The sequence below is a fragment of the Oncorhynchus nerka genome, linkage group LG15 (genome assembly GCF_034236695.1).
Source record: "Oncorhynchus nerka isolate Pitt River linkage group LG15, Oner_Uvic_2.0, whole genome shotgun sequence".
NCBI classification, from domain to species: domain Eukaryota; kingdom Metazoa; phylum Chordata; class Actinopteri; order Salmoniformes; family Salmonidae; genus Oncorhynchus; species Oncorhynchus nerka.
In genome coordinates, this window is record NC_088410.1 from 61,703,085 (window position 1) to 61,724,180 (window position 21,096).

The 21,096-nt window shown below is 43.6% G+C and overlaps 3 protein-coding genes and 1 long non-coding RNA gene across 5 annotated transcripts in view; 3 read left to right on the top strand and 1 right to left on the bottom strand.

Annotated features, from left to right (window-relative positions):
• LOC115143056 (lysine-specific demethylase 5B-B-like) overlaps positions 1-8,577 on the top strand; it is a 36,323-nt gene extending 27,746 nt beyond the window's left edge. The window contains exons 20-26 of the mRNA XM_029683063.2: positions 1,773-1,911; positions 3,854-4,033; positions 4,195-4,353; positions 4,641-5,160; positions 5,314-5,516; positions 7,257-7,514; positions 7,721-8,577. Coding sequence (XP_029538923.1) covers positions 1,773-1,911; positions 3,854-4,033; positions 4,195-4,353; positions 4,641-5,160; positions 5,314-5,516; positions 7,257-7,514; positions 7,721-7,855 — 1,594 coding nt within the window. The 3' untranslated portion in view covers positions 7,856-8,577. The remainder of the gene's footprint in view (positions 1-1,772; positions 1,912-3,853; positions 4,034-4,194; positions 4,354-4,640; positions 5,161-5,313; positions 5,517-7,256; positions 7,515-7,720) is intronic.
• Positions 8,578-9,224: 647 nt separating this feature from the next.
• nelfcd (negative elongation factor complex member C/D) lies at positions 9,225-15,399 on the top strand. 2 transcript variants are annotated; one of them, XM_029683064.2, is made up of 15 exons: positions 9,225-9,429; positions 9,627-9,739; positions 9,822-9,931; positions 10,102-10,211; positions 10,408-10,515; positions 10,613-10,765; positions 11,182-11,312; positions 11,886-12,051; positions 12,986-13,120; positions 13,336-13,475; positions 13,609-13,723; positions 14,218-14,313; positions 14,424-14,564; positions 14,725-14,854; positions 14,935-15,399. In XM_029683064.2, exons 1-15 carry the CDS (start codon positions 9,373-9,375, stop codon positions 14,967-14,969), a joined length of 1,740 nt encoding a protein of 579 aa, XP_029538924.1. In that variant the 5' UTR covers positions 9,225-9,372; the 3' UTR covers positions 14,970-15,399. The 2 variants fall into 2 exon arrangements, with proteins under 2 accessions (XP_029538924.1, XP_029538925.1); XM_029683065.2 differs by having other exon boundaries at positions 9,630-9,739.
• A 261-nt stretch (positions 15,400-15,660) lies between these two features.
• Positions 15,661-17,004, top strand: LOC135560226 (uncharacterized). The gene is made up of 2 exons (XR_010458810.1): positions 15,661-16,028; positions 16,062-17,004. It is a non-coding gene; the product is annotated as an uncharacterized LOC135560226 (long non-coding RNA).
• On the bottom strand, positions 16,870-20,838 carry LOC115143058 (cathepsin Z-like). The gene is made up of 6 exons (XM_029683066.2): positions 20,664-20,838; positions 19,302-19,465; positions 18,558-18,737; positions 18,260-18,410; positions 17,721-17,886; positions 16,870-17,481 (listed from the first exon to the last, which is right to left on the bottom strand). Exons 1-6 carry the CDS (start codon positions 20,777-20,779, stop codon positions 17,356-17,358), a joined length of 903 nt encoding a protein of 300 aa, XP_029538926.1. The 5' UTR covers positions 20,780-20,838; the 3' UTR covers positions 16,870-17,355.
• Positions 20,839-21,096: the final 258 nt, after the last annotated feature.

Here is a 21,096-nt window from a genome sequence, read left to right on the forward strand (position 1 = left end):
TCACTGCTGTAACTGTTACTGGTCACTGGTGTTAAACAGTTGTGTAAAGTAAATTGTTACTAATCAAAACATTTTTAATATTATCAGGCAGTACAAACATTTTTTTTAAATGTTTTGTTGTAAAAAGGCATTAAGCTGTAATTTATGTTGATTTATAATGTTAAAGGATGACTAATACATTTTGGTTTTAAAACAGATTGACCAATTTCATAGAATGACCCAGAAGTGGAATTTTGTTAATATTACCGTTGCATCAACACTCGGCACGTTAAATCGCTTATGGCACAGTAGGCAATAAGTTACTTGCCGATAATGTTGCATAAAACATTTTGAAAGGTCTATCATTAATTCCCGAACACACAGGCCGCCCTTGATGCTGTCATTGGCCAATTCTTAAGTGTATAGGATTGCCCAATTTGGCCATCTTTTTTAACAATGTGATAATACGCTCCAAAGTGATAACATGATGTAAATTAATGAAATAATCCAAATAAAAATGTAATGATTTATTAGCCTAGTGGTTATAACTATTCAGGCATATCATGTCAAATCTTTGTCAAAAGCGCAAGAGATACTGTTGCATGTAGGTCTGTATTATTTATGAGTTGATCATATAGAAATATCAAAACATTCTTTCAGCTCCAAAGCAATTGCATGTATGTTGCACAGGAACCACTGACTCTCTTCCTTTTTCTATAATCAAGACACCTGCTGGTAGCTCTTAACTGGTTAGGACAGCTCTCTTAAATATATGTGGAGTAGGTGGGACTCCTTATTACTAGAGGCTTCGTGCATAGTTTTTATATTTTACCCATAAGAGTAGAAGTAAAGTGTCTCTTCTCAGTACTTATGACCAATTTTCTACTCTTGACAAGCTTTGTGGATATGGGACCTGGTTAAACTGTTTCAAGTTGTATAGAAGGGTGAGTAACTGTTTTGGCAGAGTGAATGTACAAACGCTTCCCACGTTCGAACATACACAAGACACCCACTGCAAATTATGCCCCTAAGACCGAAATATTGTTCTCAGTCTTCCTAATGAGACTGTTTGAAACCGAGGCTAAATCAGTCATTTCGGCCCCCCTTCAGTAGTAAAGCAATATAAATGTTTTCATTAGGAAATGGCTACGAGATACACAAAACAAGTTAGATAAAATTGATTGAGACTCGTAAAACTAAATAAGGCACACTGAAATGGTACATAAATAGCACTGACACCTTGCTTGCAAAAGCTGCTTAGAAGTTCAGCCAGCAGAGTGAAAAGTGCAAGGTTTGCATTTTGGAGTTGAAAGCTGCTTCCTGGTGTTTTAACTGGATCAGTGGGTTCGGACAGTGCTCTGCTCTGCTCTGCTGGCTTACGCCACAGTTTACACAGATGCCAGTAACAGAGCATGGGCCCATAGCCATTAGGGTAAACTGGCCTAAAGTGAGACATCTTGGACAATAAGGTCGTTATTTGACAACTGAACTTCAGTCAACGTTTTGAATAGAGTAACATGGTATACTGAGCACTAATTCCACTGTTTTATAAGCAACATTGCTTCAAAGTTGTCTCGGTTTAGTCAGATTTCAACTCGTCTGAAAAGAGAACTCCTTAGTGCTAATGTGATAAGTGACTACTGTAGAGCCATATGAACTGGGAAATGTGTGACTCATTTGTTCCACCTGGTTTGGGGAATATATGAAAAGGTCTTGACAGAACTTGACACTGAAGATAAAAGCAGTACTGTGCATATTTTTTTGTTTTTAAACCTAGCTTCTATTATCTCCAGGCCGCGTCACTGTGTGGAAACTCTTGTGGAAGCTCTGCAGGAGGTGGCTAGTATCCCTGCCTATCTTCCCAACTGTCTGCTGCTGAAGGACACGGTGGACCAGGCTAAAGACTGGCTTCAGGAGGCAGAGACCCTACAGGTATGAGCCTCTTAGGTTATGTCCCAAAGTGCAATACAGTGCCTTGCGAAAGTATTCAGCCCCCTTGAACTTTGCGACCTTTTGCCACATTTCAGGCTTCAAACATAAAGATATAAAACAATTTTTTTGTGAAGAATCAACAACAAGTGGGACACAATCATGAAGTGGGACACAATCATGAAGTGGAACGACATTTATTGGATATTTCAAACTTTTTTAACAAATCAAAAACTGAAAAATTGGGCGTGCAAAATTATTCAGCCCCCTTAAGTTAATACTTTGTAGCGCCACCTTTTGCTGCGATTACAGCTGTAAGTCGCTTGGGGTATGTCTCTATCAGTTTTGCACATCGAGAGACTGACATTTTTTCCCATTCCTCCTTGCAAAACAGCTCGAGCTCAGTGAGGTTGGATGGAGAGCATTTGTGAACAGCAGTTTTCAGTTCTTTCCACAGATTCTCGATTGGATTCAGGTCTGGACTTTGACTTGGCCATTCTAACACCTGGATATGTTTATTTTTTAACCATTCCATTGTAGATTTTGCTTTATGTTTTGGATCATTGTCTTGTTGGAAGACAAATCTCCGTCCCAGTCTCAGGTCTTTTGCAGACTCCATCAGGTTTTCTTCCAGAATGGTCCTGTATTTGGCTCCATCCATCTTCCCATCAATTTTAACCATCTTCCCTGTCCCTGCTGAAGAAAAGCAGGCCCAAACCATGATGCTGCCACCACCATGTTTGACAGTGGGGATGGTGTGTTCAGGGTGATGAGCTGTGTTGCTTTTACGCCAAACATAACGTTTTGCATTGTTGCCAAAAAGTTCAATTTTGGTTTCATCTGACCAGAGCACCTTCTTCCACATGTTTGGTGTGTCTCCCAGGTGGCTTGTGGCAAACTTTAAACGACACTTTTTATGGATAACTTTAAGAAATGTCTTTCTTCTTGCCACTCTTCCATAAAGGCCAGATTTGTGCAATATACGACTGATTGTTGTCCTATGGACAGAGTCTCCCACCTCAGCTGTATATCTCTGCAGTTCATCCAGAGTGATCATGGGCCTCTTGGCTGCATCTGTGATCAGTCTTCTCCTTGTATGAGCTGAAAGTTTAGAGGGACGGCCAGGTCTTGGTAGATTTGCAGTGGTCTGATACTCCTTCCATTTCAATATTATCGCTTGCACAGTGCTCCTTGGGATGTTTAAAGCTTGGGAAATCTTTTTGTATCCAAATCCGGCTTTAAACTTCTTCACAACAGTATCTCGGACCTGCCTGGTGTGTTCCTTGTTCTTCATGATGCTCTCTGCGCTTTTAACGGACCTCTGAGACTATCACAGTGCAGGTGCATTTATACGGAGACTTGATTACACACAGGTGGATTGTATTTATCATCATTAGTCATTTAGGTCAACATTGGATCCTTCAGAGATCCTCACTGAACTTCTGGAGAGAGTTTGCTGCACTGAAAGTAAAGGGGCTGAATAATTTTGCACGCCCAATTTTTCAGTTTTTGATTTGTTAAAAAAGTTTGAAATATCCAATAAATGTCGTTCCACTTCATGATTGTGTCCCACTTGTTGTTGATTCTTCACAAAAAAATAGTTTTATATCTTTATGTTTGAAGCCTGAAATGTGGCAAAAGGTCGCAAAGTTCAAGGGGGCCGAATACTTTCGCAAGGCACTGTACATGGGGAATTGTCTTTGACAATGTCCCTGGTCAAAATAAATGCACTACATTCTAGTTTATGATCCCATGTAATTGGAAACATTTCTGAATGAATATAGTTGTATTCTATATTGATACCTTTTTTAAATAACAATACAACTGCTTCTGGTTAGCCAGACTGAAAAGAAAAAAGCGAGAGAGAAGAGAAGGAAAGAAAGCCAGACTTCTTATAAGAGTATCTATATACTTGTCTTTCTGTGTTTTGTTTGTTTGTGTGTAGCTGGGAGGCCGTATCCCTGTGCTGGATACCCTGACTGACCTGGTGTCCCGGGCCAAGGCCATCCCAGTCTGGCTGGACCCCCTTGCTCGACTTGATTCCCTGGTGTTTGACGTGCAGGCCTGGAAGGAGAGCGCTGCCAAGACCTTTCTAATGAAGAACTCTGCTTACTCCCTGCTGGAGGTAAACCATCTACAACACTCTAATGCCAATACACATAATCAGACAACTTAGGGGTTGTCAAAAGTAGTACACTATAAAGTAAATGGTGTGCCATCTGGGTGTTAGTCTTAAAATCACTCCTGAGGTCTTTTGGGATTTGGCTTGGTGTCTTGTGTGTTTAGGTGCTGTGCCCCCGGTGTGAGGCTGGGACGGGGCCTCAGCAGTCAAAGTATAAAAGGGCAAAGGATGCGGCCCAGTGCAGCGAGAGAAACAGCGCCAGGCTGGACTGCCTGAGTGATGTGGAGAGGGCCCTCTCAGAGAGCAAGGACTCTGCCTCTGCTGTACGTGCTGCTCTCTCTCTGTCTACGTAATGTTTTTTTAAACCAAAAGCGCAGACCATTGAACTCATTAAATTCCACTATATTCTAAAGATACCCACTACACCCAGCTATTGCAATCAGTGAACTCCTCTAAATTGATATGAGGACCCATAATATGAAGGTGCATGATTAAATGTATGTATGGTTTGATACAGTATTCCATATACTGTAGCTGTTTGGTTACATGTATGTTGATGTAGTGAGTTGCGTCTTGTCACGCCAACCTGTGCTGGTTCCCCTCTCTGTAGATGGCCACTCTGGCTGAGGTACGTCAGAAAGAGATGGCGAGTCTGCTGGCCCTTAGGGCCTCAAACGAGTCCAAGCTCCTCCTGGCCGGTGACTGCGGGGCATTGAGGGTGTGTGTGTGCCACAAGGCTCCGTCAGGTGCCATGCTGCAGTGCGAGCTCTGCCGTGACGCCTTCCACCGCAGCTGCGTCTTAGGCTCTAACCAGGACCCCTTGCCCAACCAGGCCTGGGTGTGCCCCCAGTGCCAACTCTCGGAGAAACCCCCTCTTGACCGGGTGCTGCCCCTGCTGGCCTCCCTGCAGCGCATCAGAGTGCGGCTGCCTGAGGGTGACGCCCTACGCTTCCTCATCGAGAGGACGGTCCGCTGGCAGCACCGCGTGCAGCAGGCCTCCGCCGAGGGGGTGGTTGTGACGACGTCACATCAGCGCTGGGCCTCGTCTAGTCCAACCTGGGCTCTGTCTCCGACTCAGGAAACAAACAGCATGTCGTTCTACACAGAGCACCAGTGCATTCCTCTGCAGGGTCAGTGTCGGGCTGGGAACAACATCTAATACCCCAACCTCTCAGAACAAGTCACATTTCTATTATATGTATCAAATTAATGACACTTTAAAAAATATATATATATATTCCTGAAAGGGCTGTGTTGAGCCGTATTGTTGGTGTTTGTTTCAGGACTGAGCCCTGAGCTGGAGGAGCTGATGGTAGAGGGCTTCCTGCTGCAGGTGACTCTGCCTGAGACCCAGCAGCTGTACAGATCCCTCATTAAACTGGACCCCCGCCATCACCACCACACAGACAGCCCCTTTCCACAGCACAGCGCAGAACAGGATCAACACCAGCAGAACTCTCAGGGAGGGAGCCCCCCTCACAACCAGGTAACATACTAGTCTACTACTTTAAGGCAGAGCTCAGGTAGCAGGCTAACCACTTGTTGTAATGGTTATATTGATGTATTTATGAAGTTTCTGAAAATGTGTCCTTCAAGTTTGACATTCATTTTTTAAATTTTATTTGGGTAATAAATAATACGACAAGATGTGCATTGAATCCCAGAGGATGGCACTTAAAAGCATGAATTAAAACTTATTTTCAAAGTGTTCCTCGATGGTAAAACAAACATCTAATGATTAAAAGATGACAAAGTTACAAAACAAACATTTTTCAAACCAAAACATCACATTCATGACTTTAGAGAGCCTAATAGATGTGATAAAGGAGTCAATGGAATGCAGACATTCCATTGACCAGATTGGCGCACATTCGACAAAGCTGATCGAACAAAGGGGATATTCATCATATCCGTCATGATTTATGTATTGTTACAGGTCCACAATGTGCTTACTTAAGTTAAATTTGGCTGTTTTCATGTAGAAGTTGTCCCTTTTCAGGTCTAGAAGACGTGACTGCTAAATGCCAACTCCCGCTCGTATCACTTGGTTAGCACAGCTAGCATACAGAAATCGTTGATGGTAGTCATTTTTAACTGTAATGCAGATGATTGGTAACGATGACATGAATGTGTTGGGGTTGACATCCATACAAGCATTATACTCAGATTTTTATGTCAACATCGTGTAAAATACACATATAAAGAATAGCCGAAATGTAGACAAATTTATACAAAAATAGAGCCCCATAGTGGAGGTGTCATAATACCCATAAAACCTAGCGGTCAAACAGCAAAATGGTTCCAAAAGTTTTTGGGAATTTTTAGAAACACTTCAAATAAGGTCTGTTTCGTGTAGGCTTAGCCTGGCGTGACATTTTGATAACCATGTAAATCTCTCTCGGACACGGTGACTTATCAAAACTATACACGGTTATCAAAATATCACACCAGGTTAAGCCTACACAAAACAGACCTTATTTTAAGTGTTTCCAAAATTAGGTTTTATGGGTATTATGACTCGTACTGTGGTACTCTGAGGAGACACGGGATCATTCCCCCATGGCTCTTTCCCCCACAAGATTCCATGGCAATTCCATTGTTTTTGGTCGAGTTCAATATTAAATTACTAGAGGGGAAATGTCAGTTTCATAACTGGGTGGAAATGGCAGCCATCTTGGTCAGCGAGAAATCCAAAACCGGTGTAATTGGAATGAAGGGCAGTAGTGGCATTTCCTCTGACTTACGCAGGAAAATAAAAGGCATGGGACGGATCAGAAATTGTGTAATGGAATTATAGTAAACAGGTTTTATATAAACATTTCTTTATAAATAGCCTGTAAAATATATGTAAACAGAACATAAATGTCTCGGATGTTGTTTTCTTGGAAAGCTGAATGCTATTATATGATACAATATCAGTACTTGTTGCATTTACATCATGTCTAAATCCTATCAACTGATTTCAGCCAGTGTATGGCTGTGGATTGACAACATTGTTTGAATGGAATGTTGGCATATTGGCGGTTAATTTGAAAACATTTATGGATTATTTCCTCTAAAACTGGCCGTATATCTAGTTGACACGCATGCAGTGCCGATAAATTACTACAGCACTGGCAAATCATGGTTGACCAATGGCTGATCTTTGGACCATCATAAGAATGTTTATGTCCAGTCTAGTGTTCTAATTATGTGTATGACCTTCATGTGTGGTTACTGTTACCAGAATGGAGTAGCCTGTCCCAAGAAGGAGGCTGTGAATGGAAAGAGGACCAAGCGGCACATGGAGGAGGAGGGCTCCGAGCGCAAGGACAAAGCCAAGAAGCCCCGCAAGAAGAAGCCCAAGTTGAACAAGGAGAGGAGCCAGGAGGCCAAGGGGACCTCTTCACTCACCGCCACCCACTCTGACCTCTCCTTGTCGGACTCGGATGAAGACTTCACCCTGTGCGCTGCACCGTGGTGCCGAGAGCCAGAGGGGAAACAGGTTAGCATTACACCCCCCTCCACTGCGTAATATTGTGGGTCATTTCAATGTGCTTTCCCTCCCCTTGTGTCAAATTGTTTTAGAGATCAACTAACAGACTTATTGTAGTATATTCAAAATAGTATTTAGTATGATTTGTATAAAGTGAGTATACAGCAACAATACAGAATCTGACCAGTGTCTCTTTCCCCCTCTCGTTTTATCAGGTGAATTGGGTCCAGTGTGACGGAAGCTGCCAGCAGTGGTTCCATCAGGTCTGCGTGGGAGTGTCTGCAAAGCAGGCTGAAAAAGAGGACTACATCTGTATCAGCTGCACACAGCCAGACCATATCAGGGAGTGAGGACCAAAAGGAATGGTTTTGAAGTATCATGAGTTTTTAGTATAAGTCACAGCTCTGGGTGCATAACCACCCAGTGAACCTCCTTTCTTCGCTGTGCTCTGGTCCCACTTCCTCCTCATTGATCTTCCTGATCCCAGCCCAGACTGCTTTTCAGAGTTATTGAGGCTCTTCCATCACCATTTTGTTATAGGGGCTGGCATTACAGCCAATCAATTTCATCCTTCCAATCAATGACATGATGCAGATTGTACTGCATGAGGTTCCAACTGTCTACGAAGGAGAATAAAGTGGCGGAAACAAGACTTTTTCACTTGACTGACTTGCATGTGTAACAAGACAACAACAGGGATTTTTCAACCAAAATAAGTCAATTGGATAACATTTTTGGAACCCAGTTTTTGTACATGCATCTGAAATGTGAACCATTTTCTTCTCATGTAGAGCTAATATTATTTATCTGAGCAAATACTGAACTGCTAATTAATAGGAGTTCAGTTTTCGTCTGAGCTATGTTTGTGCTTAGAAATGGTTCTATACTAGAACCTATAGAATGCCCTCCTAGGCTGTAGGTTGAAAGTGGTGTTTTTGACTTGCAACCTAGCTAACATAAGGAACTGTGTGAATTAACTGCCACTGGTATCGTTTGACTTTTTTCCTCCTTTGGGTAAATATGAATCATATGTTGCAGTTTGCATAAGAAATAAAATCATGTTTTCTCACAAGTGTATGTTGTCCTTTATTTTTGGAAGCTAATCCAAACTCTTAACTAGGCCTACTAGTAAGTAGGCATCTAATACCTGTCTCCCTCATGGACATGAATGATATTTAATTATAGAAAGCATAATGGGATTATAATGGCTGAGAATTAATAGAATAATCCATAATGGTGTAGAGGGCTAATCATGATTACTTTCAAGGAAATATTGGATATTGTCCAAAGATTTGAAATAAACCCTAATATCAGTTAACATTCAAATAAATGAAAATATTTAAAAATGTATTGTTATTAAGCGCACGCTATGATGCTGGACTATTTCGTTCCATATTTGTATCAAAATACTTTAATTCCCACTGTATTTTCTTTAACCACTGCAAGTGAAGACACGACATTCATTTCCCCAGTACTCGATTTTCCACCATTTTGTTTTCTCCTAGCGAATCCTAAAACCGGTTAACAAAACTGTTCCATATCGTTCTTTTTTACTTTGGTTTACCCCTCAGTCGTGCATCTAGTTAAAGTAGGCGCAGGTATTCTTATTATTTTAGAGGGCAAATCAACAGGAATTAATCTGCATTTGTCTGTTTACATAAACATGCATTTATTCTGCCGCGCCACAAGGTGGCGTATGTTCTACAGACCTTTAGTTATCCGACGGATGTATATGTTTTTAAACTACCCCTTTAGCTAGCTAGCTTACCCGAGGCAATTGTTTTGTTTTCAAAAATATTATCGATACTTGCTTTATTATAGCTTACTGGGTGCTTCATATTGTAAAGCTACTCACTCTCTCGTCATCATGGACGAGGAATATTACGAAAGGAATATTGGAGACTGGGATGGTCCGGATGGCAATGTAAGCATAATCTTTACATTGTAGCTGGTGAATGTACACTGGTAACCTTACAAAAAATGGTAGCGTTCAGGGAGCTAGCTCTACATTGTTGCTGACTGTTGATTCATTGCTTGACAGACAAATCGCAAATGTATATGGTGATCGCTACAATCTTAGGATGTTCCTTCCTTGGCTGAAGTGATGTGACTTCCATCTAGCAGGACGACTATGTTGAAGGGGAGAACGATGGGAAAGTTCAGGAGGACTGCCTACAGAAGTTCTCCAGCAGAGATTACATCATGGAGCCTGCTGTCTTCAACACCCTCAAAACGTAAACCCATTATTGAATGTGTTTGTGTCTAGTAGTGTATGAAGAGTCAAACCATTTCCTGAAGAGACTTCTGTTTCCACAGATATTTCCAGGCTGGTGGCTCCCCTGAACATGTCATCCAGCTCCTGTCGGAGAACTACTCTGCCGTGGCACAGACTGTCAACCTGCTGGCAGAGTGGCTCATCCAGATGGGTAAACAACACTCGACTGAGCTGCAAATGGCACCCATTTCCCTATGTAGTGGGCTGTTTGGGACCAAGGCCCGGACTCGTCCACAATCACTGAAAATGTGTTTTGGTTTCTCACACTGTTTGAGAGAGAGCCTAAATGACATGTCCCCCCCATTTTTCTGTGTATTTCAGGTGTAGAGCCTGCTCAGGTGCAGGAGCGGGTAGAGAATCACTTGAAAAGTCTCCTGATCAAGCACTTTGACCCCCAGAAGGCAGACTCCATTTTTACTGTAGAGGGAGAGGTGAGATCTCTGTCACCAGTGATAGACAAACTACTAATGCCTTGGACGTGAACGATAGCTGAAAAGTGATCTCCTGATTTCCTGCTGTTTTGTCCCACTCTTACTCTATTTTTTTCACTCTTACTGTTGTTTCCCTCAGAGTATAGTCATAACCCTATAGTATACAGAGTAACCCTGTCCTTCTGTGTTTGTTCAGACTCCTGCCTGGCTGGAACAGATGATCGCCCACACCACCTGGAGAGACCTTTTCTACAAGCTGGCCGAGGCCCACCCTGACTGTCTGATGCTCAACTTCACTGTCAAAGTACTGATTGATCACCCAGCAGTTAATAACTGATGGAATTATGGGTCAAACAGTGCCATGTTCCTCCTCCTTGCTGACTGTGTGCGTGTGTCCTCAGCTCATCTCAGATGCGGGCTACCAGGGGGAGATCACCAGTGTGTCGACAGCGTGCCAGCAGCTGGAGGTGTTCTCCAGGGTCCTAAGGACCTCTCTGGCCACGCTGCTGGATGGAGGAGAGGACAACCTAGAGAAGAACCTGCCAGAATTCGCTGTGAGTCTCACCCAGCCACATGCAGATTCTGGGCCTGTAGAGAAGGAGTGCTGATCTAGGATCAGGTCCCCCTGTCCATATAATTATATTCATTAGGTTGTATAAAGGCAATACTGATTATAGATCAGCACTCCTACACTGAGTCGCTTTATGAATTATGTTCCCAAGAAAAGGTCTAGGCCTATCTATCATTCTCACTCAGAACAAATCCTTGGTTTGATGGTTTTGAAAATGGGATGTATTTGAGGTTTTGATTCATTTGAAAATGATACTACAATCAATATTGCTCTAAGTAATATGGAATTGCATGGACGTGGGTAACACCACATGATGTTACAGGCTACCTGTCTTTTGGCATGAGTGTCTCTGTTGGTTTGGAGCTGAACTGTTCTCTCCTCCTTTTCTGCATTCCACAGAAGATGGTGTGTCACGGGGAGCACACATACCTGTTTGCCCAGGCCATGATGTCCATCATGTCTCAGGAGGAGCAGGGGGGGTCGGCCATGCGCAGGATCGGCCAGGAAGTACAGAAGTCTGCACATCAGCGGTATCCTGTCCTCTACACTATTTTGCCAGCATTCACTTATGCTCTTGGCTCTTATAGACAGCAAAGGCCATTGACAAATGTCATCTATCTTGGCAGAATTCCATACTTATTAGAGGAAACAGAGACACCTGAAACCCCACCTCTTTAAGGAATACCTAGGATATGATAAAGTAATCCTTCTCCCCCCTTAAAAGACCTAGATGCACTATTGTAAAGTGGCTGTTCCACTGGATGTCATAAGGTGAAAGCACCAATTTGTAAGTCGCTCTGGATAAGAGCGTCTGCTAAATGACTTAAATGTAAATGTAGGAAATGTACATTATTTAATTGAATTGATTTGATTCCTACGTTTTGTAAAATTATTTTATTATTATTTGTCAAATCCAGTGTTACAATAAACATTGAGTGAGCAGCTTTGTGGAACAGACAGAAATGATGGTCTCACCTATCACACTGGTGAATGGGATTGTAACTAATTTTATTACAGGCTATATGTTCTTCCGGGAACAAAGTAGTTGAAGTACGTAAGTTAATTTGAGTGTTTTGCTGTTCCTTGTGTTGTTTTAATGTCAGGGGCCATGATGCCAGTCAGATTACTCTGGCATTGGGCACAGCAGCAGCCTACCCTCGAGCCTGCCAGGCCCTGGGCGCAATGCTGTCCAAAGGGGCACTCAACCCTGCCGACATCACTGTGCTCTTCAAGATGTTCAGCAGCATGGACCCACCTCCCGTAGAGCTGGTTAGTGTGGAGCATCCAGACACTTTATAACCTCTAACCTAGGTTGCACCCCAAATCTCCACCCCGGCACAGCCAGAAGAGGACTGGCCACCAGGTGCTTCTACACCTGCATTGCTTGCTGTTTGGGGTTTTAGGCTGGGTTTCTGTCCAGCACTTTGAGATATCAGCTGATGTACGAAGGGCTATATAGTGCAGTACTTTTTAAATGTATTTTTTTAACCCCCATTTTTTTCCCCCAATTTCGTGGTATCCAATTGTTAGTAGTTACTGTCTTGTCTCATTGCTACAACTCCCGTACGGCTCGGGAGAGACGAAGGTCGAGAACCTTCGTCTCTCCCGAGCCCGTACGGGAGTTGTAGCCATGCGTCCTCCGAAACGCAACCCAACCAAGCCGCACTGCTTCTTAACACAGCGCGCCTCCAACCCGGAAGCCGCACCAATGTGTCGGAGGAAACACCGTACACCTAGCGTCCTGGTCAGCGTGCACTGCGCCCGGCCGCCACAGGAGTCGCTAGTGCGTGGTGAGACAAGGATATCCCTACCAGCCAAACCCTCCCTAACCCGGACGACGCTAGGCCAATTGTGCGTCACACCATGGACCTCCCAGTCGCGGCCGGCTGCAACAGAGCCTGGGCTCGAACCCAGGGTCTCTGGTGTCACAGCTAGCACTGCGCCACCCTAGTGCAGTACTTTTGATCAAAAGTGGTGCACTACATATGGAATAAGGTGCTATTCTCCAAGTTCAATGGGGGACTATTTTCAACGGCCTTGCATGTTGGACGTGATGACAAACAATATGAGTTAGCAAGATGGCACCATCAGATCTGGAACCAGGCTAGCCTTACCAGAATGCTAAACCTGAGAATTACTTGTCTTTCAGCTGTTGATGTTGTCTTTTGAGATAGTGGGTGAAGTATTTCTGTTGTCTCTTCAGATCCGAGTGCCTGCGTTCCTCGACCTGTTCATGCAGTCGCTATTCAAGCCGGGCTCAAAGATCAACCAGGACCATAAACACAAATACATTCACATCCTGGCCTATGCTGCCAGTGTGGTTGAAACATGGAAAAAGGTACCAGAAACGAAAACATCCTTGACATAAATCCCTTATACTAGCAAGTCTATCAGATTTTCTCTCGTTGCTCATACGTATGTGCAAAATTCAAAATCTTTTTGTTTTTTCCCGGTATGTGAGAATATTTTATTCAATGATGCATGTTTTTGTGTGTTTTTTTCTTCAAGTAAAAACATCCAGATAACAGTGTCTCTCTTCTCGTCCATCCACAGAACAAGCGAGTGAACATCAACAAGGACGAGCTTAAATCCACCTCCAAGGCCATTGAGACGGTCCATAACCTGTGTTGCAATGAGAATAAAGGAGCCACAGAACTGGTGGCTGAGCTCAGCACCCTGTACCAGTGCATCCGGTGAGCCCAGCAGCCAACCTAATGAACCCATTGGTCTCCTGTATGTAGCTAACAGGATTCCAAGAATGTAATTGATTACCACTGTTGATTGAGACTTCCTTTGGGTGACCATCGTCGCTTTGTCCATTTCCAGGTTCCCAGTTGTTGCCATGGGGGTACTGAAGTGGGTTGATTGGACGGTCTCTGAGCCCCGCTACTTCCAGCTCCAGACAGACCACACCCCTGTCCACCTGGCACTTCTGGACGAGGTAGGTGTTTGTGCTTGTCCTCTGGTTGAGGGAGAATGTTTTTGTTGTGGTATTATGGTAGACTCACTACACATAATAGATGAGCCCCTAATGGCAACCTATTACCTATATAGTGCACTACTATTGCCATATGTGTCTGGTCGAAAGTAGTGCACTACATAGTGAATAGGGTGCCATTTGGGATTCAGCCACAGATCGTGCCTTTTAACTGTCATTCTTGGAATTATTTTGGTGGTTAAATACTAGGGCCAGGTTTTTAATCTAATCACCGCTTTTTAGCTATGCATCATTTAAAGGCAACGTTACCGCAGTCGCGGAGATCGCGTTCAAAGTAAACGCTGTAGATGTCGGCTCAATCGGAAATGACCTTTTAAACATCAACCGCACTACAACACGGATCTTCTGCGGTCCAGATTGAATCCTCGCCTTGGACTGATCCGCAAGTCGGTGTTAAGGACAGAGAGTAATGAGAACATTATGTTTTTATTTCCCAGATCAGCACCTGTCACCAGCTTCTGCACCCACAGGTCCTCCATCTACTGATCAAGCTCTTTGAGACCGAACACTCCCAGCTCGACGTCATGGAGCAGGTGTGTGTGTTATGCGTTTGTGCGTAGGCTTAATCTGGACCCATGCAACTGTCCGATAGACTTTCAGTGGATGACTTAGCTGACTGTATGGGTGTTGTTGTCCCTGTCAGATGGAACTGAAGAAGACCCTGTTGGACCGTATGGTCCACCTGCTGAGTCGAGGCTACGTGCTGCCTGTGGTCGGATACATCCGCAAGTGCCTGGAGAAGCTCAACACAGACATCTCTCTCATCCGCTACTTTGTAACGGAGGTAAGGCACACTTTGAGCCAGAAACTACTGTCAAAGAGGTCACATTTTAAAGAGAAGTGAAACATTCTAAAGAAACTGTTGGTCTGTCGGTCCAACGTAGTTGCGCTTGAGGAAATGGTAGTGGAATTGAAAATATAAATGTTTATTTTTGCCCTATCAGGTGTTGGATGTGATTGCCCCTCCGTACACTTCAGACTTTGTCCAGCTGTTCCTGCCCATCCTGGAGAACGACAGCATCGCTGGCACAATACGCACAGAGGGAGAACACGATCCTGTGGCTGAGTTTATAGGTCAGTCATTATACATATTGATTATATGACTGAATATTTTCATTTTGCCCAACTTGAAATATCTTTATGCTCTGTTTCAGCTCACTGCAAATCCAACTTCATCATGATGAACTGAGAATGACGCTGGTGGGTCCACCTTGGATGAGGATGTAGTGGGAAAACCAGGGAGGGGCAGAAGGCGTGACCTCAGTTATGAGCCAATCATACCTTGACGTGTTGTATGGACCGGTGGAAGAGGAATAGAACAATTTTGAGGCAGACCATTTTCATAGACTGACCTGCGATTTTGCGTTCTCTTCAAATGTGGCGTAAACACATGACTTTGAGAATTAAAAGGATGTTGTAGTGTATCATTGCTTATCACAGTTAATAAGGGTCTGGAGGTTTGAGGATAACTTGTTTTACAGTGCAGCTCCATCATTGGTTTCACTGTTGTTTCCATTGGTATGTGCCAAGGTTTCAAAATCCATTTTCTGTTGCATTGTCTTTTGATTTTTATAAATGTTAAAATGACTGCTCAAAAGATAAATGTTCATTGAAAAGTTCCTAGTTCCCCTTTTCAATTTGACAAGAATCTTGACACACCTTGGTTTTATTTGTTTTTCGCACACCTAGCAACAGTTAATTGTACAGTGGTAAGTGTAGATCACCGGTATTTATACAAGACAATGAGTTTCCACCATGCTGCATCATTTCCTTTGAGGTGGTTCAAGGAAAGTTAATGTATAAAAACAAGTTTCCATCTGGCCTGGATTCAAACACACCACTAGTGCCAACACATTGCATGAAACACCTTAAACTATGAAGCGATTTCAGTGCCAACTGATTATTTGGATATTGATTTAATTCATAAATTGAACTTGTATTTTCATGATTTATAAGGGAGAGTCACAACCACCATTTGGCCCCCATAAGAATACAGTTGAAATGCCTTAAGGATAGCTTTTCCACTCCCTAATAAATCTTGCTCTTGTGACTGACTGGGTTTGAACCAGGTCTCCTGCAAGGTTACTCATTAAATGTGTGGTTCATCGAACCAACTCGCATTACACCCCCTTTGACCTCAGAACCAATATAACTGACTGGGTTTAATCGGGCCTGCTGCACAATGGCAAACAAGCAGAAGGATCTGCAGAATGCCTGAGACGTCAGTTTAATTGGAGTTCTAACTCAGGTCTCCTGTGTGCCAGACAATGCAAATGTTCAGGTCTCCGATCATTTCTTAGATGGTCAAAGTCACATGTTACCTTTGCCGGAGATTTGAACCTAACACGTCATCGGGTCTCAAGCAAGGTTCTTAAAAATCACGCTCTTTTGACAAGTAACCTTGCTGGAGCTTGAAGACTTGTTTTGCAGGTGGGTAGTCTAAAGTGTCGCCCCTTGTGCAATTAAAGCTGAATCAGCGTGAAGTAACTCGCTAAGCAGGCAACGTGAAGTCCTTTACAATGGTGCCACTGGATGTCTCGTTGCACTGGTTTAACCACTTGGGGGTCGCTGTGGAGTGAGTATGTAGCAGATGTGGATCTGTGACAGCCTAAATTGTCACCCCTTTATCAATTGAAAATGCCACTTTCAATAGCATGGTGGGTTACAATACTTCAGGAGGGTGGTCACATGTGTTTGTGAAACAGATGTCCTGAGTTGGTCTCTGTATAAGCTGATTCTGTCCTTTAAAATGGTCCCCATAGGCTTTACCTAAGAGGGCTAACAGTGTCGTGACATGCAGGAGACCTGGTTCGAACCCAGTCAGTTGCAAGATTAAATGGAGTTGAAAGGCTATCCAACTACTCTTATGGAGGACAAATTGCAGTTGACACTCCCTTCTGATCACAGGTTGCGTCAGAGGGAACTAGAACGCACAGCCATGGTCGAGATTCTTAGCTTTCAGGAATGTGGTCAATAGCCTGAATGGTTCAAATTCTTAAGAAAATACCAGCGACATACCACATAAGTTTCAGACACCGCTAGAAGCGTCTGATTTTGTTCCAGGTTGAATCTTAAATGAATGCAATAGCTTCCATATTGAAACTCAAATTTTATTACATTTAAAAAAAACAATAAGACCCAGATTAAATACAAGTTACATTTAAGTCAATGGTTCAACTTGTACATTCAAACAGAAATGTAAATAAACTCTGTCAGCACTGAAATCACACGAGTCAGTGCCTTGATACAATCCTTGAGTTAATTATCATGAACAAAAGACATATGGCATCAGAATTGATGAAGGCTACCCCTGCAAACATTGACAGCAATTTGTTTTGCTTACTGGCATTGATCTTTGGCTAATTGTGCAAATCTGCAGTCGTACTTGTTCCCAAGGCAAAGCACATGTCTTGTTGCCACAAAACAAAAAAAACAAAATTGAATGTATTCCCTTTCCCTGATTTTACAGTATTAAAATGTCGATGTAGCCTGAGATTGTCATAGAAAACTGTAGATATGCATAGAATAGACAGCATTGTGTTTAAAATAAACTGGTTGGCTCCACTGCCGGTTGTCTACATGTAGGTCTTGGGAACGATGGGATCTCCATACATGCAGTCTTCCTCCAGGGCCAGGTTGTACTGACTGCCACTTCCTCCCTTGTAGGCGCTGGTCACGATCCTCAACCAGCCCTTCTCTCCCTGGCAAGAAAATAGAAACTTCCTCAATCTGGAGTGTCAGCTAGATAAATATGCTTGATGGTACATGAGCAACAGAAAAGTTCAGTTAACTACAGGAAAAGCTATAGGCTAGGTTTGTTGCCGCATCTTGAGCGCAAGGTAATTCTGTAGCAGAACAGGATTCTCTGCTGCAGTTTCCATAGGAGATCACTGCAGACAGATATAAAATGACATGCATGGTGTTCATTTGATAAGCTTACCCAGGGCTCTCCCCAGGAGTTGCGGACAATCCAGAACTCCACACCATTCTCATCCAGGCCCCAGCCGGCAACGGACACAATGTGGTTGATGTAGGGCTCCTGTATATACTCAGAGTACAGGCCTCCTGTGTAGGCGTCCAACTTGTCTGTTGCCATGATCCCACAGCTACCAAGAAGAAAAAAAAAAAAAAGGCATCTGTATTTAGTTAAAGCGACACCATGTTTGTATGTACGTTTTGAGGGGCAGGAAGGGAAAGGGAATACTTGGACAGAGTTGCATGGCTGCAGTAAGCCAATGAAAATTAAGCAGCAACTCCATACAGACAAGCAAAATGAATTGTTCCTTCATTAACTTCCTAAGTCATAGTGCTACTGTGGGGTCACTTTGTTTCACGGCAGACATGGGCAAACTGACACTGTGGTAGGTGCCCGTTTGACTGACTTGGCTCTATTTCTCATGCAAATCCATACACCGTCACGACAGGAGGAGCACATGAGAAGAGAAACAGTCACCACGTTGACCAAGTCCAGTTCCTTACCTGATCGGTCCGCCAGCGTAGATCTCAGCCATCATCTTCTCCCTCCCACTGACAGGGCCGAAGTCTGCGACCTTCCACAGGGTGTAGTTCTGGATGATGTTGCAGACCCCGAATGTGGTGCAGGTTCCACACTGGTTGAACAGTTTGCACGCTGCATGACAATATGGAGAACATATTAAAATCAGAGAAATGGCAAATGAACCACAATCTTAATTTTGTGATCAAGTCTATAATGGGAAAGACTGCTGAACCAAGTGAAGTGACTGTTCAGCTGAGAGTTAAGATCTTGAGGCCTTACTCTGATCAATGGCCTGGTAGTTGTTGCAGGTCTCGTCAGGGATGCCATGTTTGTTGGCATACTCCCACACCCCAGTGTGATCACCTCCATGACAAGAGCCAGCCTCACCACAGTCCACCACATTTTGGACTGACAGATAAGCAGAGGGCCAGGCTCCCTTCCGCTTGATGTTTATGCGATCTGGGAAAAGGAGCACACCAACAACCAGTCTTAATTCAATACTTGTTCCAGAATCTGCTCATAAATGTGTAAGTCAAACTTAGTAAGGACAAGTCTAGGATTCTGAAGATATTGTATTATGATAAAGGATTACTTTTATGAGCAGGAGGAAATTGCCTTTGCATTTTAAAAACAGATTTACCGGAAACCCAAATGACAGGAAACCATGAAGCTATAACTGCACAGTCAGGTGTTGCCACAAACTTCCCTGCCAGGCCAACCCCCAAATGGGTCAAATGTGTTAAATGCCTGACAGGCAGTCATGTTTGAACAATTGCAATTCCACTTACGTTATAAAATCTAGTTTAAATGACTTTAGATTGGTAAATCTCATCTTGAAGGGCAATTACCAAGCTTTGCAACCGTGTACCGATAGAGAATCAAAAATTTGCAGACATCCATAGCCAAATAGAATTTTACAGTCCGATCTTCATCCTGTCCATTTGTACCATGTAAACTGTATGCTTTGTTCATTTCTATGAGCTGTACAAATTAGATGACAGCAGAAAGGCGAGGTTAGGCTACCTGCCATGGCGCTGGTGCTTCCGTGTGCCCAGCAGGAGCCACAGTACTGAGGGATGTGCTGGTTGCGGGTAGTACTGACGTAGTTGGTGCCGTTGATGTTCCTCCAGTCCCAGGCCTTGGGGAGCTCATTGGCTTCAAGGAACTCGTAGGGTCGGGGCATCGTCCTGATGAAAGACATGACATTAGGGTACAAGGTGCTCTAGATATCATTATTTTTGGGGGGATAAATTGGTCGTTAGTCTTGTCCGTGCAGGAATTGCAGCGACGGGACTCGGGAGAGGCGAATGTCGAGAGCCATGCATCCTCTGAAACACGACCCCGCCAAGCCGCACTGCTTGCTTAACCTGGAAGCCAGCCACACAAAGACATCAGAGGAAACACCATACAGCTGGCAACCGAAGTCAACATGCATGTGCCCAGCCCACCACAAGGAGTCGCTAGAGACGATGACTGGCCAAACCCTCCCCTAACCCAGACGATGCACACTAGGCCAATTTGTGCACCACCTCATGGATATCCTAGTCAGCTGCGACACAGCCTGGGATCGAACCCAGGTCTGTAGTGACCCCTCAAGCACTGATGCAGTGCCTTAAACCGCTGCGCTGCTCGGGAGGCCCTAGATGGCGTTCTAGGTGAACGCACCAATTTGTAAGTCGCTCTGGATAAGAGCGTCTGCTAAATGACTTAAATGTAAATGTAAATGTAGAGCGGCTCAAACTCTGCAAGCATGAAGGAGCTAAGCACTCGAAAGGTCCCATGCAAAGCCGGACCAGATTGAGCTTGGCAGAGCTGTGAGCACCCAATAGCAAAATGGGATGATAAGCTTTAAACGACAGGTCAAAGTCTGCCCAGACTACAGTCATCTCCTAACCACAGACAAGTCAGAAACCTTGTCTCCGTCGGCTTTGATTGCTTTAAAACTTTAGATAGCAATGATGCGCCTTCCGTAATACACTGATTAAAGTCTTAAAGGGGAGGAACTTGTCAACATTTGAACCATTAACCCGGTTGTACTATGTACAACAAACTCGCTCAGTGACTGACTAATAATATCAATGGCGTGCAGAAGATGCAGGCAAAGTACGCCTGAACAAACCAAGAACACAGAACAAAAAAAATGTAAACCACTAGAGGCAAAAAATAAGCATGCGCCTGCTGGCCGCCCTACTTCCCATATCAGATGGCTACGATTATATGAAATAAACAAAAAGTAAAACATAAAACAAAAAAATGCGGTGGAGGAAAAAAAATCTAAGTTCCTTACTTACAATCATGTTGCAACAACTAGTTACTATTTATAGCTCAAGAACAATCACTAGACATATCAAATTTGGTGATGGAAGACATCACGGCTAAAGTTACCTGAATCCATTGTGCTTGTTCAGCTTGGGTCTATAGCATGGCTGCTTCTCGTTAAAATAGCGTCCAGCAAAGACACCCGACACCATAAACACGAATAACAACAGTGACCGAGCCATGTTGAAAAATATTTGTCATATGACTTCTTCGAAACTCGTTGGGATTTTTATACTGTTTCACCACGAGGGTCAACCTGAACAAGGCGTAAACGCGGCGCAGAGTTTTGTGTCATAAGGATTATACTTCCCTGCCATTGATTACTGGTTTTACAGACAGCACGACGTGGTTTATAGATCAGTGCTAACTGCAGTTCGACCTACGTGAACAACCACGTCGCAAACGCCATCCCGTGACTAGTGACTCATTACAGTACACACATAGGAACAGCTGAATTGATGTTGTTTTACAAACATTGCACCTTCTAATTAATTAACCA

Excerpts from the sequence above, each read along its gene's own strand:
- LOC115143058 (XM_029683066.2), bottom strand. The coding sequence starts at position 20,779 with ATGGCTCGGTCACTGTTGTTATTCGTGTTTATGGTGTCGGGTGTCTTT. Across the intron at positions 19,466-20,663 it reads AACAAGCACAATGGATTCAG|GACGATGCCCCGACCCTACG; the intron begins GTAACTTTAGCC and ends GTCTTTCATCAG. Across the intron at positions 17,482-17,720 it reads ACTCCTGGGGAGAGCCCTGG|GGAGAGAAGGGCTGGTTGAG; the intron begins GTAAGCTTATCA and ends TTTTCTTGCCAG.
- nelfcd (XM_029683064.2), top strand. The coding sequence starts at position 9,373 with ATGGACGAGGAATATTACGAAAGGAATATTGGAGACTGGGATGGTCCG. Across the intron at positions 10,516-10,612 it reads TGCTCAACTTCACTGTCAAA|CTCATCTCAGATGCGGGCTA; the intron begins GTACTGATTGAT and ends GTGTGTCCTCAG. Across the intron at positions 13,724-14,217 it reads ACCTGGCACTTCTGGACGAG|ATCAGCACCTGTCACCAGCT; the intron begins GTAGGTGTTTGT and ends TTTATTTCCCAG.